The sequence below is a fragment of the Mustela erminea genome, chromosome 2 (assembly GCF_009829155.1).
Source record: "Mustela erminea isolate mMusErm1 chromosome 2, mMusErm1.Pri, whole genome shotgun sequence".
Lineage (NCBI taxonomy): Eukaryota > Metazoa > Chordata > Mammalia > Carnivora > Mustelidae > Mustela > Mustela erminea.
The window spans coordinates 33498226-33515338 of record NC_045615.1 but is presented as its reverse complement, the minus strand read 5'-3'; the positions used below and the strand labels follow the sequence as shown (position 1 = coordinate 33515338).

Below are 17113 nucleotides of genomic sequence, written 5' to 3'. Positions count from 1 at the left end.
GAGAGATACATCTGTGATCACCACCATACCTCCAATCCTAGTTCAGTGATCCCAGTACCCTATAACACTGGAATGTATATACAGTTTTCTAAGCATTCCTAAAAAAAGAACAATGAAGGCATTAAACGGCCTCTTGATAGAAAAAGACCTACCCTGTAAGAGTGGTGTGCATGAAATCTCCATCCCAAATACTTTGCAGAATATAAAAGGTACACAAAGAACTAAATATTGTACATAAAACTTACAAGAAATAAATGAAATCAGCCTAGTACAATTCCAGATCAAAAGCCTATCATGGAATTTACCTCTGAAAGTGCAGTTATGTCAAGCAGTGTATTTGCTTTGAAAATGGCAGACATTTGGGGGCTGGATCAGAAGAGATATATTTGTCCCATTTAAGCAAGCATGCTTTCCATAAATATTTTTGTCAGGCTTGAAAAGGCAGAATTTAAGAAGGTTTAAAAGGAAAAGTTCCTGGGACTACCATGTCAGTATATGATCTTGTGCTAGTATTTGGATGTCAAGATTACTTTCTCTTCCCTAACTGTGAAATCTGAAGTACTATACCTCCCTCCACCAACCCTAGTTACTCTTTATTAAATTATCCTGCTAACTTTCTTTTTTGTAAACACATCACTGTCTAACATCCCATGTGTTTTCTTGCCTAAAGTCCATTTCCCTAACTAGACAATAAATTCAACAATAAACAGGACTTGGTCAGACTTGCTCATTAGCACAGCACCCACAACAATGACTAGCGCATCCTAGTTGTTTAACATATATTTATTAAATGAAATGACTTATTAGTCTGAGTTAAACAAAATTCTCAGAAGCAATCACAGTCTTTTTCAATTGGAACAAAATCAGATAATGAATTTATAATTCCCAGAATTGAAGAGAATCCTCAAGGAATTTAAGTTAAAAAGGCAGACTTCTAAGGAAGCTTCATTGCCCAGGACTAATGCACAGATACCTCAGGTTTGCAGCGGCGAACATTATTAGAATTATTAGATTAACACCTGGCTCCCTGATAACATGGCAGCTGTTTGACAGCTGTTCCCAGTAAGGTAATGAATAAATCTGCTCAGTCGCATACTCTCTTTCAAGAAATAAAAATCTAACACTTTATTTTTCCATGAGTAAGGAAAGAATCACAGCAAAGAGGAAAAACATACAAACTCCAATAAAAAGAAAAAAAAAAAAGAAATACCCAGAAAACATACTGAAGGACATTACCACTCTTGACAGGACACACAGGATATAAAGAATTAGAAGTAAAAGCCACTCTGACAAACTAAAAAATTGAAGGCAGAGGTGGTAAGGGAAACCTGGGATATAAAGACCTTCTCTATCATATAAGCAAGATCCCAACTGTCCTGAAAATAAAAGACAAGAAGGCTATTTACTGCAGGTAAGGAAGATTAAAGTATGAGCCTGGATTACCCTACAACCCTCATGGAAAGATGGATGGTGGGTAAGAAAGGCCCCTTTTATTCTGCTTATCCAATACCAGACACTAACTACATTTGATTACTTAAATTTCATTAACTAAAATTACGTAAAATTTAAAAGGCAGTGTTTGGTTAGATTAGCCACTTTTCAAATGCTCAACTGCTGCAGTATTAACACAGTGTGGATATAGAACATTTCCACCATTGCAAGAAACTCTATTGAACAGCACTGCTTTACATTCTCATGCATCCAAAAAGCCCTCCACTACAAAACATACACCCAGGTATTAATAGACCACTCTATTTTCAGCCATTAATACAAATATAATTCTAAGGCCACATCATACACCACAGTCCTACAAAATCTTAATGATAACCTGAAAACTTAACCTGGGAAATGAAGATTTGTGATAAATCTCTATTTTTACCACTGTTACTTCCCCCAAATTAAAAAGAAACTAAAACCTATCTTGGGTGTGGAGTATATACAACTAAGATATAAACATCCATGCTATCATTTAAATAAAGTTAATACTACGCTTACTGACTCAAAACAAATGTTGTATGTAGTAACAAAAAACAGGCAAGGAAAGGAAGAAAAATACTTCATTCTCTTCTTTAGCAAAAGAAAAGACCACATGGAAATAAAAATCCCCAGATACATAATACCATTTGGCAATAAATTACTAAAATTCACCATACTAAGGAAATTTAATCACGTATTTTCTACAACCTACAGTTCTAAGTCAAAGGCTCTATTAAAAGACAATATGGTCCAAACATGCAATTTAAGAAATCTTACATTATGATACAATCATCTATCACCATGACAAAATATACTACATTATTCAGAAACCAAATAATCAAGGAAGTTCAAATGATCAAATTCAAATTCTAATGCTGCTAGGTACACATGTCTATGCAAGTACTAAAAATACAGCAGACTGCAATCTGCTCGCTCCTACTCAAATACTACCTCGGGCAAATCACTTTCTTTCTGGAAGTCAGTTTTCTTATCTCTAAACAGGGAGAAAACTGAGCAAAAGTTCTGAATATTTCATTCAAATGTCTAATACAATTTTAAAAATATTTAACTGCATGTAATGAAAAAGATAGCACATTAAGATAGAAAATTATGTACCAGCCTCAAACACAATTACGATAATTCTGGATAACAGATAACTCCTAACTATGGCATTAAAGAAATGCACAGTCCTACCTATACTTCTGAGATATCCATGAAAGACCAATTATTGTATTACAAGAATATTACATTCTGATTCCTGAACATCTGAACATCTGGCCTACAAGGTTGTTCAGTTAGGCAAAACATCCATATGAGTACCACATATTAAAAATCTTCCCTATTAAAAAATTAAACTGTAGACAGACTAGTTAAAAAATGGATGCCTAAGACTTCCAGTGCAAAAATGGAAGGAGCTAATGGGTCAAAATGACCCTCTGAAAAGATGACATTTGTACATTACAATTACCTTGCATTTCCTAGCTCTTTGAAGACTTATTACTGGACAAGAAAAAAAAATCAGTAATTTATGATTTTCTGAGGCAAAATTATCTAAAGAACTTTGATTTAGGTTTTCACTCACAAATCTACAAAAAGGGGGGTGGGGCACCTGGGTGGCTCAGTGGGTTGGGCCTCTGCCTTAAGCTCAGGCCATGATCCCGGGGTCCTGGGATCAAGCCCCACATCAGGCTCTTTGCTCAGCAGGGAGACTGCCTCTCTGCCTACTTGTGATCTCTGTCAAATAAATAAATAAAATATCAAAAAAAAAAAAAAAAATCTACGAAAAGCACAACAGGGGGTAATGGGAAAGGACTCAAATACTGCAAATGGCAACTAACACTTTCTGGTACTAGACTGGGGAAATTTTTTAAAAGTGAGGAAAGTGGAATAAAATTACGTGGCCACTTTCCTTGCATTACCCAAGAATAGAGGACATGCATGTGGCAGCCAATTACCTGATCCTATTAGGTGAGCCTTCACTTTTCAGAAATGGTTGGAAAGAAGGATCCAATCCCTGGAGTACTGAGAGCCATGATTGGGAACTTTTTTTTTTCCCCTATAGCTGGTAAAACATATTGGAAAAAAGAATGGATTAGATCTGTACACTGTGTGGTAACTAAGACCACATATAACATTTAGTCTACTTCATCAACTGAACAATCCAAAAGTACTTTTATAATGTCCCATGGACCTCAATACACTTTAATTGCCCTTATTAGTTATACTAAAGTGTATGACACTAAACTTAAGATTGAGACTAGCCCATTAAATATTTTCACCTAAAAAATAAAAATGAATACTTCTTGGCAGTGTCTTTGTATTTTTTCTTTTTTAATAAATATTATGTTCTTACCCTGTTTTTCTCTAAAGCTACTGTCAGAAACAAAGTTTACAAGATTATCTTTAGAAGGTGACTCACAGAAAAATTATAATCCATCTCAATAAGAAAAAAACCAATGATATAATACTAAGCATTATCTTTTACGTTAACTGAGGAGTCCATATTTCATCAAATCCAAGACCATGACTTTATTACAAAGATAAAAGCACTGCCAAATAACTGTAAAATGTTAACAATTACTAGTTTCGAATTTTAGAAGGGACAACATCAGGTGTATGGATGATGTATGAACAAAGAAACCCTCCCTGAGCCCCTACTATGTAACCAACACTACAAATACAACCGTCATGCAACAGACTCTAGCTAATCAGCGGGAAAGTTCATATTCTCTTCACTTGTCACCTTTCCATACCTATCCTATCCATCTTGCAATCTAGGATAATTTCCTTGACCCTGCACTGCAAATTATCTCTTCTTCCACTCAATCCCACAATTTTTTATGTCCAGTACCATTCATCTTGCAGCCAATCATTAACTTTCTGGTGTTACTTTGCTATTAGCAAAGGTGTGTATGCTCACTCTCTAGCCAGATTTCCTTTTAACAGACATTTGTCTTTAACCTCTAAAGCAAACAGAACTTATTAAAATCTACTGAGGAATGGAGGACTCTAATAAATGGAATGCTTATGTATAATATATGTATGACATACACACACACACACACACACACACACAGAACATACATGCTTACTTGACTAATAAAACACCAGGGAGCCTGGCTGGCTCAGAAGCCTCTGCCTTCAGCTCAGGTCATGATCCCAGGATCCTGGGATTGAGTCCTGCACCAGGCTCTCTGCTTAGCAGGGAGCCTGCTTCCCCCTGTCTCTCTCTGCCTGCCTCTCTGCCTACTTGTGATCTCTGTCAAATAAATAAATAAGTAAAATATTTTTTAATAAATAAAACACTATCTGAAGTTTAAGGGATCATTTCTGTTTGCTATAAGCTTTACTAAAATAATTTTGTTTAATGAAGCACAAAATTCTAATTTTTAAAAAAATATGAGCACTATTTTTAAAGATCACCAACTATTAATTTAAAAATATCTCCTCTCAAGTACATAAGCCATAATGTCTTAAATATGACATTTTGAAAAGAATGTTAAAAAGCGTCACCAGTATTCTATGATACGATGCAGTAATTTCAAATACACTTAGAGTCATAAAATGCTGAAGATGAAAGAGGCCTGCACTTAGGGCAAAACTTGTACTAGGCCTTGGAAACAACATATTTAGTCAGCAATTATTAAGTGAAGAGACCATGGTACGTTGTAATTTCATGGACAGTGGGAGATAAAAAAGTATGAAAGAATCCGCTCTAACTTCTGACCACTTCAGGTGGCCCAGGTATTTCCATATACTCAAGTTAGATGTTTTATGATATGGGTCTGCATTGCCAAAATTAGGAACAAAATATAGTGTAGTCAACCTAAGTATAATTACAAAATGCATTTCTTTTATAATATAATATAGGCAGTCTCCAAATTACAAAGGAACCTACCAAGAACTGCCTACAAGCCTTATATTTTTTCTTAGTGATGCTATATTATGTGTATAAATACACATTAATATGCCTACTGCAGTATTATCCATTTTTAATCCCCATAAGCACTGTAGCCATAACTTTTAAATGTTACGAAAAACCTTTCAGGTTTTCAGAATAGAAAATAATAGGCATTAATTTATAAAATTCATTTCTGATTAAGGTTCTGAAATGTCACAATCCCATTAATGTTTTTATGATTCTAGATTTTTAATTACACCTGATTTATTTCAATAAACAGTTCAGGGCATAAATTGCTGAGAAAATTTCTCAAAAAGGACCTGATTTTCCAATTCACTGAAACACTGAATAAACCCTGGGTGGTTTAATGTAGTTTCAAAGCTGTAATACATATGCTACTTTATATTTACTGTGTAGGTTATATATAAATCTTCTCAGCATTAAAGAGGAGTTTATGATCAAAAGAATAATTCCACTTGGTTAAATTTAACAGCATGTATTATATAACTGTGACATTATAAAAAGAGCCAACTAAGACTAATCTCCTTTTCTATGCCTCTAAAGCAAACCATTCCCTTTTTATTTTCCTCTTCTCCTCACCCCTTTTTCTAAATCAAGATATAACATATCTTGTCATCCCAAGGGACCACTGCAACTCTCTAAGGTTTAATTCTAAAAGAACAATCTTGAGATTACTTCATTGAGGCTCCCATATACTTACCGTTAAAGATCTGCAATAGTTAGTGGTTAGATCACCAGAATCTAACTTTCCAATAATGTGAAAGATTAAAAAACTAGATCCAGGGTGGGTGTGTGTGAGGGGGGTATTCCTGCTTGACAAACAGACTAATTGGAGGTAAAAATTAAGCTCAGCATGCCTGAACAGCAATAGGAAACAGCCCAGAATATAAGACACTTTTTTAATAAAGAGCTGGGACATAAAACTGGGTTAAACTGGACATGCCTATGTTCCACACATCTCTAAAGAACCAGCACAAACTCTGAAATTGATAGAACTGCTTGGCCCATTTTAATTTATGCATAACTTTTTGCAAAGACAACATGGATACAATGTTTTACTAATTTTCCTCAGCATTTCATTATAAAATTTAAAAAAATATATAGATCAAACAGCTCCAAGCACAATCCCTGCTAGGAGGATATACCAGTATGACCTACACAAAACAGTACATTTGACACTGGCTAGAGCTGATTTTAACAGGAGGGGACAATTCCCAAGAAAAGTGGATTGTCATTTTCAAATAACAGTCAAACAAAACAAAAACAAAAAACAAACACACAAAAAACCTAATCTACTAAGTAAAAGGATTGTCCCAAAAGTCAGCAAAGAAATATAGCACTAACTGGCTGGCTTAAAGGGAAGATCAAAGTAGAAGACACTCTATTTAGAGCCAGGGTCACAGCACTCTACATGCAAGCTAGAATTTAAAAGATTAATCTAGAGTAAAACAGAAGAAGTCAGCGAGTAAAGAAAGAATAAAATGACACTCAGAAAACCATGACCCTATCTAAGAGGCATGTAAAAGAAACAGCCTGACTGTCCTCACTAGCTACCCTAATTCCCCATGGTTTCTTATCCAAGTAAGTTTACAATGTATCCTCTTTCTCTTGAGGTAAGTGGAGAGTCTTCATTGCTTGCAACCACAGGAGTCCAACATAAGACACATGTGATAACCCCTCCCAAGTATTTCCCTTTTACACTCTACACAGGATTACTATTATTACTGACTAAACAGATCCCTTTCTGAAATGGACAGAAGACTTCCTGTGACAGAGAAGCCATTCCTTGTGGTTTGCATGGGGTTGGTATCACCCACCCAACCCTCATGCTCCTCAAAATACACACACATTCACACTCCCTTTCTGTCAACTGGCTTTTACATGTTCCCGCCCTCACACTTGCCCATGTGCTTTCTCTAAAGTACTCACTTTCCTACATACTCTCCCACACAAACAAGTGACTATGTGACTCATGCCCAAGCAATCCAAAGATACATTCCACTAGCCTCAATGATGTGTTCAGGACTGGGTACCAGGCCCCAGGTAAACCAGCACAAGTCCTCCCTGTGACTTTCATACAAGAGTATCAATGGCCAAACTGCCAGCCCCATGGAGAAAAACCTACTAAGAAAGCAGCAGAGTCCTAAAGATACTGAATACATGTAGCCTTATCATCCTGGTCTTCAGGGCCAAATTATTCTCTTTCCTTAAATCCTGAAGAAGTCCTAACATACTCTTTTACAGCCCCAAGTCCCCCAAGTCAAAGATTTATGGCAATCCAGGAAACTCATTCCTCTACCTAACTCTAGCAGCACTGGTCTAAAGGACTAGGGACTTCTAGTAACTGACTTCCTAATTATGTAAATGTAAAAGAAAGTGAACAGCTACTCAAGAATTGGGACACCTGGGTGGCTCAGTGGGTTAAGCCTCTGCCTTCGGCTCAGGTCACAGTCTCAGGGTCCTGGGATCAAGCCCCACATCAGGCTCTCTGCTCGGCAGGGAGCCTGCTTCCCCGCCCCCCCGCCCGCCTGCCTCTCTGCCTACTTGTGATCTCTGTCAAATAAATAAATAAAATCTTTAAAAAAAAAAAAATCCAAAGTTGAAAAACAGAGACTATAATTGCTTCTTCCATCCTTTCCAAAGATCCAAAGATCCCTAGGAAGTGGCACAAAAATGAACAGATTGGCCCACTGTTCAAGTTTCGAAAGCTAACATACCTTTGCAGCAAAAATGTAATTTTCTGATATAAGCCCAAGATACACTCTCAAAATTCAAAAGCACTTCCAAAATTATGTCTGTCTTTAGTTTATTTACTGTCTGCCTCTCTGCACCGGGTACTATGAGAGTAAAAACTTGAGGGTCTTGTTTACAGCACCTAGTATATGGCCAGTGTGCTATAACAGTTTAAGAATAAAGGAACGTAAGATGCCTGTTGTTCTCTCACTCCTGTGATCATATATCACTGCTGACTGACAACTTATTATCTGTCAAGCATTCTACTGGACACTAGGGAACTACAAAGATCAGATATAAACTCAGCCCTCCAGAATGTGGTTCCTGGCCTCTGCATGAACAATGACCCTTTTAGTTTTCTGAGGAAAATAAGATCACTCTACCAAGAAAAATACTTAAACATATAGACTAAGATTTTGCATTAAGTTTCAAGAGATTCAAAAGGTATGAATTCTAAGTCAAGTAAGATGAATAAGAAAATGATACATATAAAAAGTACTGTGGTCCTCTCTGAAAAACAGAGTGGAGGTTCCTCAAAAAGCTGAAAATAGAGCTACCGTATGACCCAGTGATTGCACTACTGGGTATATACCCTAAAGATATAAACACGGTGCTCCAAAGGGGCACGTGCACCCAAATGTTTATAGCAGCAATGTCCACAACAGCCAAACTATGGAAAGAACCTAGATGTCCATCAACAGATGAATGGATAAAGAAGATGTGGTATTTATATACAATGGAATACTATGCAGTCATCAAAAGAAATGAAATCTTGCCATTTGCGATGATGTGGATGGAACTAGAGGGTATTATGCTTAGCAAAATAAGTCAATCGGAAAAAGACAACTATCATATGATCTCCCTGATATGAGGAAGTGGCAATGCAACATGGGGATTTGGAGGGTAGGAAAAGAAAAAAAATGAAAGAAGATGGGATCGGGAGGGAGACAAACCATAAAAGACTCAATCTCACAAAACACGCTGAGGGTTGCTGCGGGGAGGGGGGTCGGGAGAGGGGGGTGGGGTTATGGACATTGGGGAGGGTATGTGCTATGGTAAGTGCTGTGAAATGTGTAAACCTGGCGATTCACAGACTTGTACTCCTGGGATAAAAATACATTATATGTTTATAAAAAAATTTAAAAATTAATTTAAAAAAAAGAATTCTGATAAACCATCATACATCTTGGGCATTTTAAATGGGGGGGAAAAAAAAGTACTGTGGTCCTGTATTTGTTGATTTTTATAGTCTGAGAAAACTTAAGTAGAAAGATGACCAAGATACATGAGAAAGACCAAAGAAGTCTCTCAATAATTTAAAAGTTGGGAAAGCCTTTGTATAAAAAGACTAGAGAGGGACAGCAATGTCTGTAGTATGAAAACAAGAACCACTGATGAAGCTGCATAAAATTCAAAGGGTTTTCAATACATAAAGTGTGAGTGAGATAGGGAAATTCTCATTACAAGTAAAGAAGAAGAAATAATTTTGGTAGAATCCAGGCACGAAAAGGTGCCTGATTTGCTCAACATTTTTAAAATGTTTTCAAACCTTGCATTAAACTGTTTCATTGATTTAAACATTACAAAATAGATGTAATTAGTGATCATTAAATTTTTAAAAAGCATTAGTAGTAACTAAAGTACATGTGGGTGTAGGGAGAATAAACATGTGGCAATACAGTCTATATTCTGAAATCCTGAGGAGATGTGTCTCTTGGATCATGAGGTTTCAACCAAACTACCATCATTGTTCTAGGATAAGAGGAGGAAATTACCATGTAAGAGTCAACTTTACAAACCAACCCTATCAAGTGCCAATAAATACTATTCTATAATGAAAGAGTTTTCTCCATCTGCAACAAAAATCCTTCGAAAACTTCCAAGTTAATAAGAGTCCTAAGAAACTCAACCTATCTAATTTTACTTCCTATTTCCCTTAAACACAATCAATTAAAGAAGATTTCAATTACTACTGAGCAAAATTTTCTGACTTGTGGACCAAAAAAACTCCAAACAAACAAACAAAAAAAACCAAGGTTGTAAATCTACATGAGAAATCTTTGTAGCAAAGATAAAAACCAAAAAATAGCAAGCTAAAGTTGATGTCCATCAAGAACAATTATCAAATATTAGAGTTAGAAGCAATCTTAGAAACCTTAGCAACCAGATCAATCTTCTCTTTTATTTAAAAAAAAAAAAAAAAACAAAGCATAGAAAAAGTATGCCCAATAAGAGGCTGAGCTGAGGAATCTTCAAATTTACAGAACCAGATACAGGCCAAATTACATCAATATTAGTATCATAACATATATTTTATAATGTTCAAATCCTAAGTACTTACATTAAGGAGTAACTCATCTTTTGTTTTAAGAGGAAAATTCTTATTTTCCTTCTCAGTTTGTAAATCATCTTCTCCATCTGACAGCAATGGAGGAAGTGATATACAAGAGGAAGATGATGACGAAGATGATGAGGATGAGGAGGAGCTTGAACTATCTGAATCTGTTTCACTGTAGGGAAGAAAAAGTCAAAAACTTAGTACAGTATTACTGAAGTATTAAATTATAATTTTTCAACTAGGAAGTATCTATATGTAGTTATTGTTGCTGATATAATTCAAAAGCTAGCATTTCGAAGTTTACTATAATATTTCAAAGTAGTCTTTAATCCATTGATAATATTTTCAAAATGCCTGCTATAACCCAAATTCTATTATTTTAAGTCTCATACATCACACAGTTGTCTTAATATAGTTAAGCACATGACAAATCACTGACAAAAGAGAGGTCTGCCAAGACACCTTTCTTATTAGTCATCAATGAACCAGATCACTTAATTGCCAATAAAATGTTCTGTCTTCATACAACTTGGAAACTCCTGAAAGTTACCAACCATGTTGACCACTCAACTCTAAAAATTCCCTTAGCCCTTGGCTTCACAGCAATTGTTATCAGTAATCCTCTTAGTTTAAATTTTGTTTGCTGGCTTTCTCCCTTAGCCCATTTTATGTGCTGTTTTTAAAAGTCCCACCCTCATTTTCTCTTCTCTCTATCCTCTTCCCATGGATAACATCCTTCACTCAAATCATTTCAATCATCAACCATGTAGAGGTAACTTCTAAATCATCAGCCTTGATATTGATAACTCTAGGCTCCACCCTAATCTCCAGATGCACACTGACTGCCTCTGTATGAATAACCTACACTTAACTAATTCTAAGGACAAGTTTAAAAAAAGAAAATATTCTCCTTACTGAACCCGCTTCTGTCCTGCCTCTATTTTATTTCATTGCTTAGTCTTCAATCCTGTCACTATAGGTGAAAAACCTGAAATCATTTTGAGCCAATGCTGTCTCAGTCAATGATAAAATCCTACCTTCAAATGGCAAACATCACTCCAGTTCCATTTCTCAATCCCATTTCCACTGTTATTATGACCGTATTTAGGGAGGAATCCTATTTCTCCCCTATTTTTCAGTAATAATTGTATAACAGAAGTCAATACTTGTAGTCTGTTCCCACAACAATCAACGCTTCCTCCTATTGCTGCTACCTTCCTTCACCGTCTCATGACCTTCCATCCTAATCAGTTTACACACTTGCTTTAAAAAAAAAAAAAATCCATGACTGGACATTAGATATGAAGGAATTATCAATTTTGTTATGTGTGATAACTATGATTACGTAAAAAATATGTCCTCTTAGAAAATGCATGCTGAAACATTTAGGGAGAAAGTGTCATCATATCTATAAATGACTTTAAAAGGGCTCAATAACATACATATGTGAAACTAAGTTCTAAAATGTTATTAAGTGTTAACTCAAGGAGAAGGCTATATGTTCACAACATTCTTTCCATTTTTTATTAAGAAAACATTAAACACAGAGAAAAGCTTTAAAAATTTCTACATAAAGCTATACTGGGTACAAGATAAAGGCTAACTCAGAGCCCTTTGCAATCAGGTTCCTGGTAACCTTCACAATCCCATCTTCTGCCACATCTAGCACAGAAGCATATAAAATATCCCAAATTCTGTTTAATTTCACTATCTCATGCTGCTACTTGTGCTATTTCCTCTGAATGGAATGTCCCTAGGGCAGAAAAATTCCATTCCTCTTTATAAGCTCAACTCAAATATTATCTCCTCTGAAGTCATCCCCTATCCACCGAAAGTAGATTTACTTCTTTCTGTATCTCCCAGAGCATTTTTTTCAAACTGCCTACTACAGCCTGTCTTGTACTATCCATAATTCAGTGGAAAACATGTCTTTTCAGATGGATTATGAAGTGCTTGAAACAAAGGCACTAGTTTTGGCAAGTATGATGTTTTTCTACCTCAGGGGTAAATGGGCATCCCATTCACAGTCGGACTCCTTACTATTATTACTATATTACGAGTCTTTTCCTCTTTCCCATATCATTCCTACTGGCAAATTCTACAGTACCTCTGCTGAATTCCTCCAACAATGGTCTCGTTTCTCTCCTTCAAGTTTCTTGACAGAGTTGTTAACATATGCTATCTCTGCTCCTTTATTTCCCATTCAATCTTTACCCCAAAACTGGCTTCCATCACCACCACTCATTTACAAGGTCACCAACAATATCCATGTTATCAAGTCCAGTGGACATCTTTCTGTCATCTTAACTTTTCAACAACATCTGACATGATTCCCCCTTCCTTCCCCAAAAAACTTCCCTATTTTGGAATCCACTATGCTACCGTGGTATTCTACCCTCACGTATCTTCTGTTTCCCTCGTTTTAAATATGACCTTCACTGAAAAGAGACTAAATCAACATAACATCCAAATGCACTGTTTGAGAATCTTGTTTGAATGCCAATTCGAACAAACCGTTAAAAGACAGCCAGAGAAACGTGAATGCTGACTATTAGGTGGTATTAAGAAATTAGGGTTAATTTTACTACGTTTGATTAATAACATGGTGGCTACGTAATAAGTACTTTATCGGTTAGAAATGTAAAGAACATATAGAGAAGGTGACATACGTTTGAGATTTGCACTAAAAATCTCAGGTTAAAAAAATGTCCGAGGGGCGCCTGGGTGGCTCAGTGGATTAACCCTCTACCTTTGGCTCAGGTCATGATCTCAGGGTCCTGGGATCCAGCCCTGCATCAGGCTTTCTGCTTAGCAGGGAGTCTGCTTCCTCCCCCCACCCCTCTCTGTCTACTTGTGATCTCTATCAAATAAATAAATAGATAAAATCTTTAAAAAACAATGTTAGAAATACTAGATAAAACGAGATTAGGAAATACTGGAAACCATTTAAGTGTGGTGATGAGTACACTTATTTTATTATTCATTGTTATAAGTATATTATATTACTCTCTACTTTTAACGAATTTGAAAAAGTACATAGTAAGAAGTTAAAGCAAATCCTATCTGTAATCTGTACAAATTTATATCTCCAGTCTAGAATTGTCCTCTCAACTTTAAACTCATTATCCTATTATTTCCAATTAGCTGTCAAAGAAATCTCAAATTAACTGCCCAAATTAAACTCTCCTGTTAGTCTCCAGCCCTCATCCCAGATAGGTTACTCCCCATTTCCTTAAACAGTACTGTCATCCACCCAGTTGATGCCTCCCTATCAAGCCCACTACCCCATCTATTATGGTGACTTCAAAATACTTAACCCTGACAACCATGATCACCTGATGGACTCATGCAGCATCTCTCGAACTCTCTCTCCACGCTAAGCCTTGTTACACTCGTGCTTCTCTGCTTTCACTCTTGAACCCAGTTCAATTCCTTCTCTAGAGAACAAAGCTTATTAGAATAGTAACCTGAGCATGCCATTTCTCTGCTTGAAATTCAGTAGCTTCCCTAACACTCAGAATTAAAACTTTAACATGGCTACACTGTCTTACACGGCTGGGCTCTCCTATTACTTTCTCCATGCCTTGTCTGTTCCTTCATTGTAATTTTCACCACCTCTAATCTATGCATTGATGTATTTAGTTTTATTTTTCATCCTTCTCACTAGTATCTAGGGCAGGGATATTTTGCTCATATATTCAGTATCCCACGTAAAACACTCAAATACTTGTAGACAACGTTCAGTGTGATTTAGTAACATCCTACGATTTTAAGTCCTCTCTCTCCATAGGATTCATATTCAAAAGACACGACGGCGTGGGGCTGCCGTCTATAAAACTTACCCAGATGATACAGCTATGCGAAATAACAATGTTTCCCTAATTTGGTGAACACATGCTCCCTGCAAGGATTCTACAAAAATTATCAGGAGCCAAACTGGAAACGTATGAAATCCTTTAACTGATCCTTAATTCATGGTTTAAAAAACAAGGCCACACTCTAAACCTGCCTTAAAAAAAAAAAAAAAAAAAAAAAAAAACTGACACAAAATTCAAAGTTATAACCACAACAAGACACGTCAAATTGAGTAGTTATCGAAATAATCCAATATCCTCAGGGTTTGTTTTTGCTTTTGCAATCTATACCTAAGACTTTTCAGACTACCAAACTGAGGAAAGAGGAGGAATCTGATTATCTCGGATTCGCAGCGCGATATGCAGAGTGAAGGCGAGGAAGGGGCGGTCCAAGCTACTAGTCAGCACGTGCGCAGCGAGCTCCAGCTACCTCTCCTCTCTCCCAGGCCCACGCGGGCACGCTCTCGGTCCGCGATCCCGATTCCCCCCCCCCCCCAACAGCTCCAGGACCCCCAGGCACCCGACCTGTCCGAGTCTGAATCCGAGTCCGAAGTCTCTATAGAGTCTGGGGTCCCCGCCTGATCTGCTGCGCCCGGGGCGGTGACGCAGTTCCCTCCGGGAGGAGGTTCTGGCCTTGACTGCGGCGCGGATTCACGCGGCTGCTCCTCCGCGGGCTGAGCCTCCGCGGCCTGTCCGGTGTCCGGGGACGCCGCATCCGACTGTAGTGACGGCCGTGGCTCTGGAACAGGTACAGAGCCCGGGGACTGCACCGCCTGACCTTGGCCATCCCCCAAACCGGTGCCATTAAATTTAAGAGTTTCCAGCTGAGCGGCGGCGGCCTCCACTACTTCCATGGCGTCGCTCCACAGACCCAGTCAGGCTCACGGTCAGGGCCCTCAGACAGGATCGGGGCTCGCTAGGGAATAGAACAAACACGCGGGTTGTAACCACACCTGGGCCCCACTTCCCGCGTTTCTCCGGTAACTGCACGCCGAGCTGCCTGGAGACACGCCCCCGCCGCTGACACAGCGGCACTTCCGGGGGAGCGTACTTCGTGACGTAACGCGCTTGCGCTCTTTGCGAGTGGGGAGGCAGGGCTTTTGGAAACAAGATCTCGCGCGGCCCTAAACCCGCCGATTTCATTACCTCTTAGAGCTGCGGCAGGCGTCGTGGGGTCAGGTGGCTAGGCGTTCCTCTTGCTGAATGTATACTATGTATACATGTATAATGTATATAATGGGCCAGTTATACTCGAAGCGGAGATTTGAAGGAGGGCTTGTAGACCGGGGAGAGTCTCTTCGTAAGAAATTTGAGCCAGGAAATCTTCCAACAGACACTTCTAGTAAACTTCATTAAAGTTAAATGAAGTTAAATCGGTAGATAGCAAGCACATTAACTTTTCATTTCAGAAAAACTACAACTATTCCTTGTGTTTTTCCAAAGCATTCTCAAAAAGAGCAGTAAGAGCGGACGTAATGTTGCCGTTCGTTGATATTATGGCAATGTCTATATGGTAGTTGACGCCACTTCATAGAAAGGGTGGTGGGATGGAAGTAAAACGATTACTCTAGTTCATAAGGTTGGTAAGCAAAAATTTCTTGGGAATGAGGCAGAGATCAGAATTTTACCGTTTCCTTTTAAATCTTCAGTTCGATGCATCAGCCCCTCCAGCAGTAATAAATAATTCTCGTTACCATTTATTAAGCATGCATACGTGCCAGGGACAGTACTAAAGATTTTGTCAGTTATTCACTGAGAATGTATTCTGTTCACATCACAGTAGCAGACTTTCATAGAGACTTAAGAGTAAGGCATAGTCTTTTATTTTAAGGAGCTTCTTCTCTTAAGTGAAATGGTTGATAAATAAAAAAATGAATGACCTTATCAATAAAATGATAGTTCAGCAACAGTGATCTTGCAAAGATATGCCGTATGAATGCGAAGAAAAAAATTTAAGTCAGAATATCTTTCCCTCTAGGTAAAAGTCTGTTGCATGTTTCCAGGAATTAAGTGTGGAAAGTCTGAACCAGGGTTAGAGTCAATGTAATAGAGTAAAGGAAATCCCCAACATCAGAAGAATCAAAGTACTCTAAAATTTCTAACCAAGAAAACCAAAAAGAAGTTGGTGTTACCAATAAATACAGAGAAGTTGAAATGAGATGATGAATTTGCGGTGTTGAGTTTGAAGAAAAATTGGATAGTTAATTGAAAATGCCAGGAAGCATTTGAAAATATGAGACTAGAATCCAGTAGAAAGATTACATTCAGAAGCATAAATTTGGGAGCAATTAAAATATCCATTTGTTCATTCAGAAATGTATTATAGTAAAAATATGTACTATAGTAGGGAATGTATAAATGGGAATATGAAAGAGAGAAATCACATGTAATTTTCTGTTTACATCCCTAAATATTTGCAGTCACTCAGAATAAAATCCAGCCAGACTCCTTACCCTGCTTGATCTGGCTGCTGCTTCTCTCTCCTATTTCCATCTCCTACTGCTTTCCCCTCCCTTATGCCACTCATCTCACTAGTCTTAATCTCCTTTCCACACACCAAGCTGATACTTTATATATGGCATTTTCACTCTGCTCTAATTATTTCTCTTCATATTAATATGGTTTATTACCTCATTTTCCTCATTTCTCTACTAAGATATTACACCATAGATAGGGTTTTCCTGACCACCCAGTCTAAAAATACCACCTATTACCAATCATTCTACGTGGTTGCTCTTTTTTTTTAATAGTACATATTAAAAACTATCACATTTACTTATTTCTTCGTTG

General features: G+C 37.5%; 1 protein-coding gene across 1 annotated transcript in view; it reads right to left on the bottom strand.

The window, feature by feature from the left end:
- NAF1 (nuclear assembly factor 1 ribonucleoprotein) overlaps positions 1 to 15371 on the bottom strand; it is a 42513-nt gene extending 27142 nt beyond the window's left edge. Inside the window, exons 1-2 of the mRNA XM_032332633.1 lie at positions 14849 to 15371; positions 10473 to 10641 (exon numbers count right to left, since the gene is read on the bottom strand). Coding sequence (XP_032188524.1) covers positions 10473 to 10641; positions 14849 to 15177 — 498 coding nt within the window. The 5' untranslated portion in view covers positions 15178 to 15371. The remainder of the gene's footprint in view (positions 1 to 10472; positions 10642 to 14848) is intronic.
- Positions 15372 to 17113: the final 1742 nt, after the last annotated feature.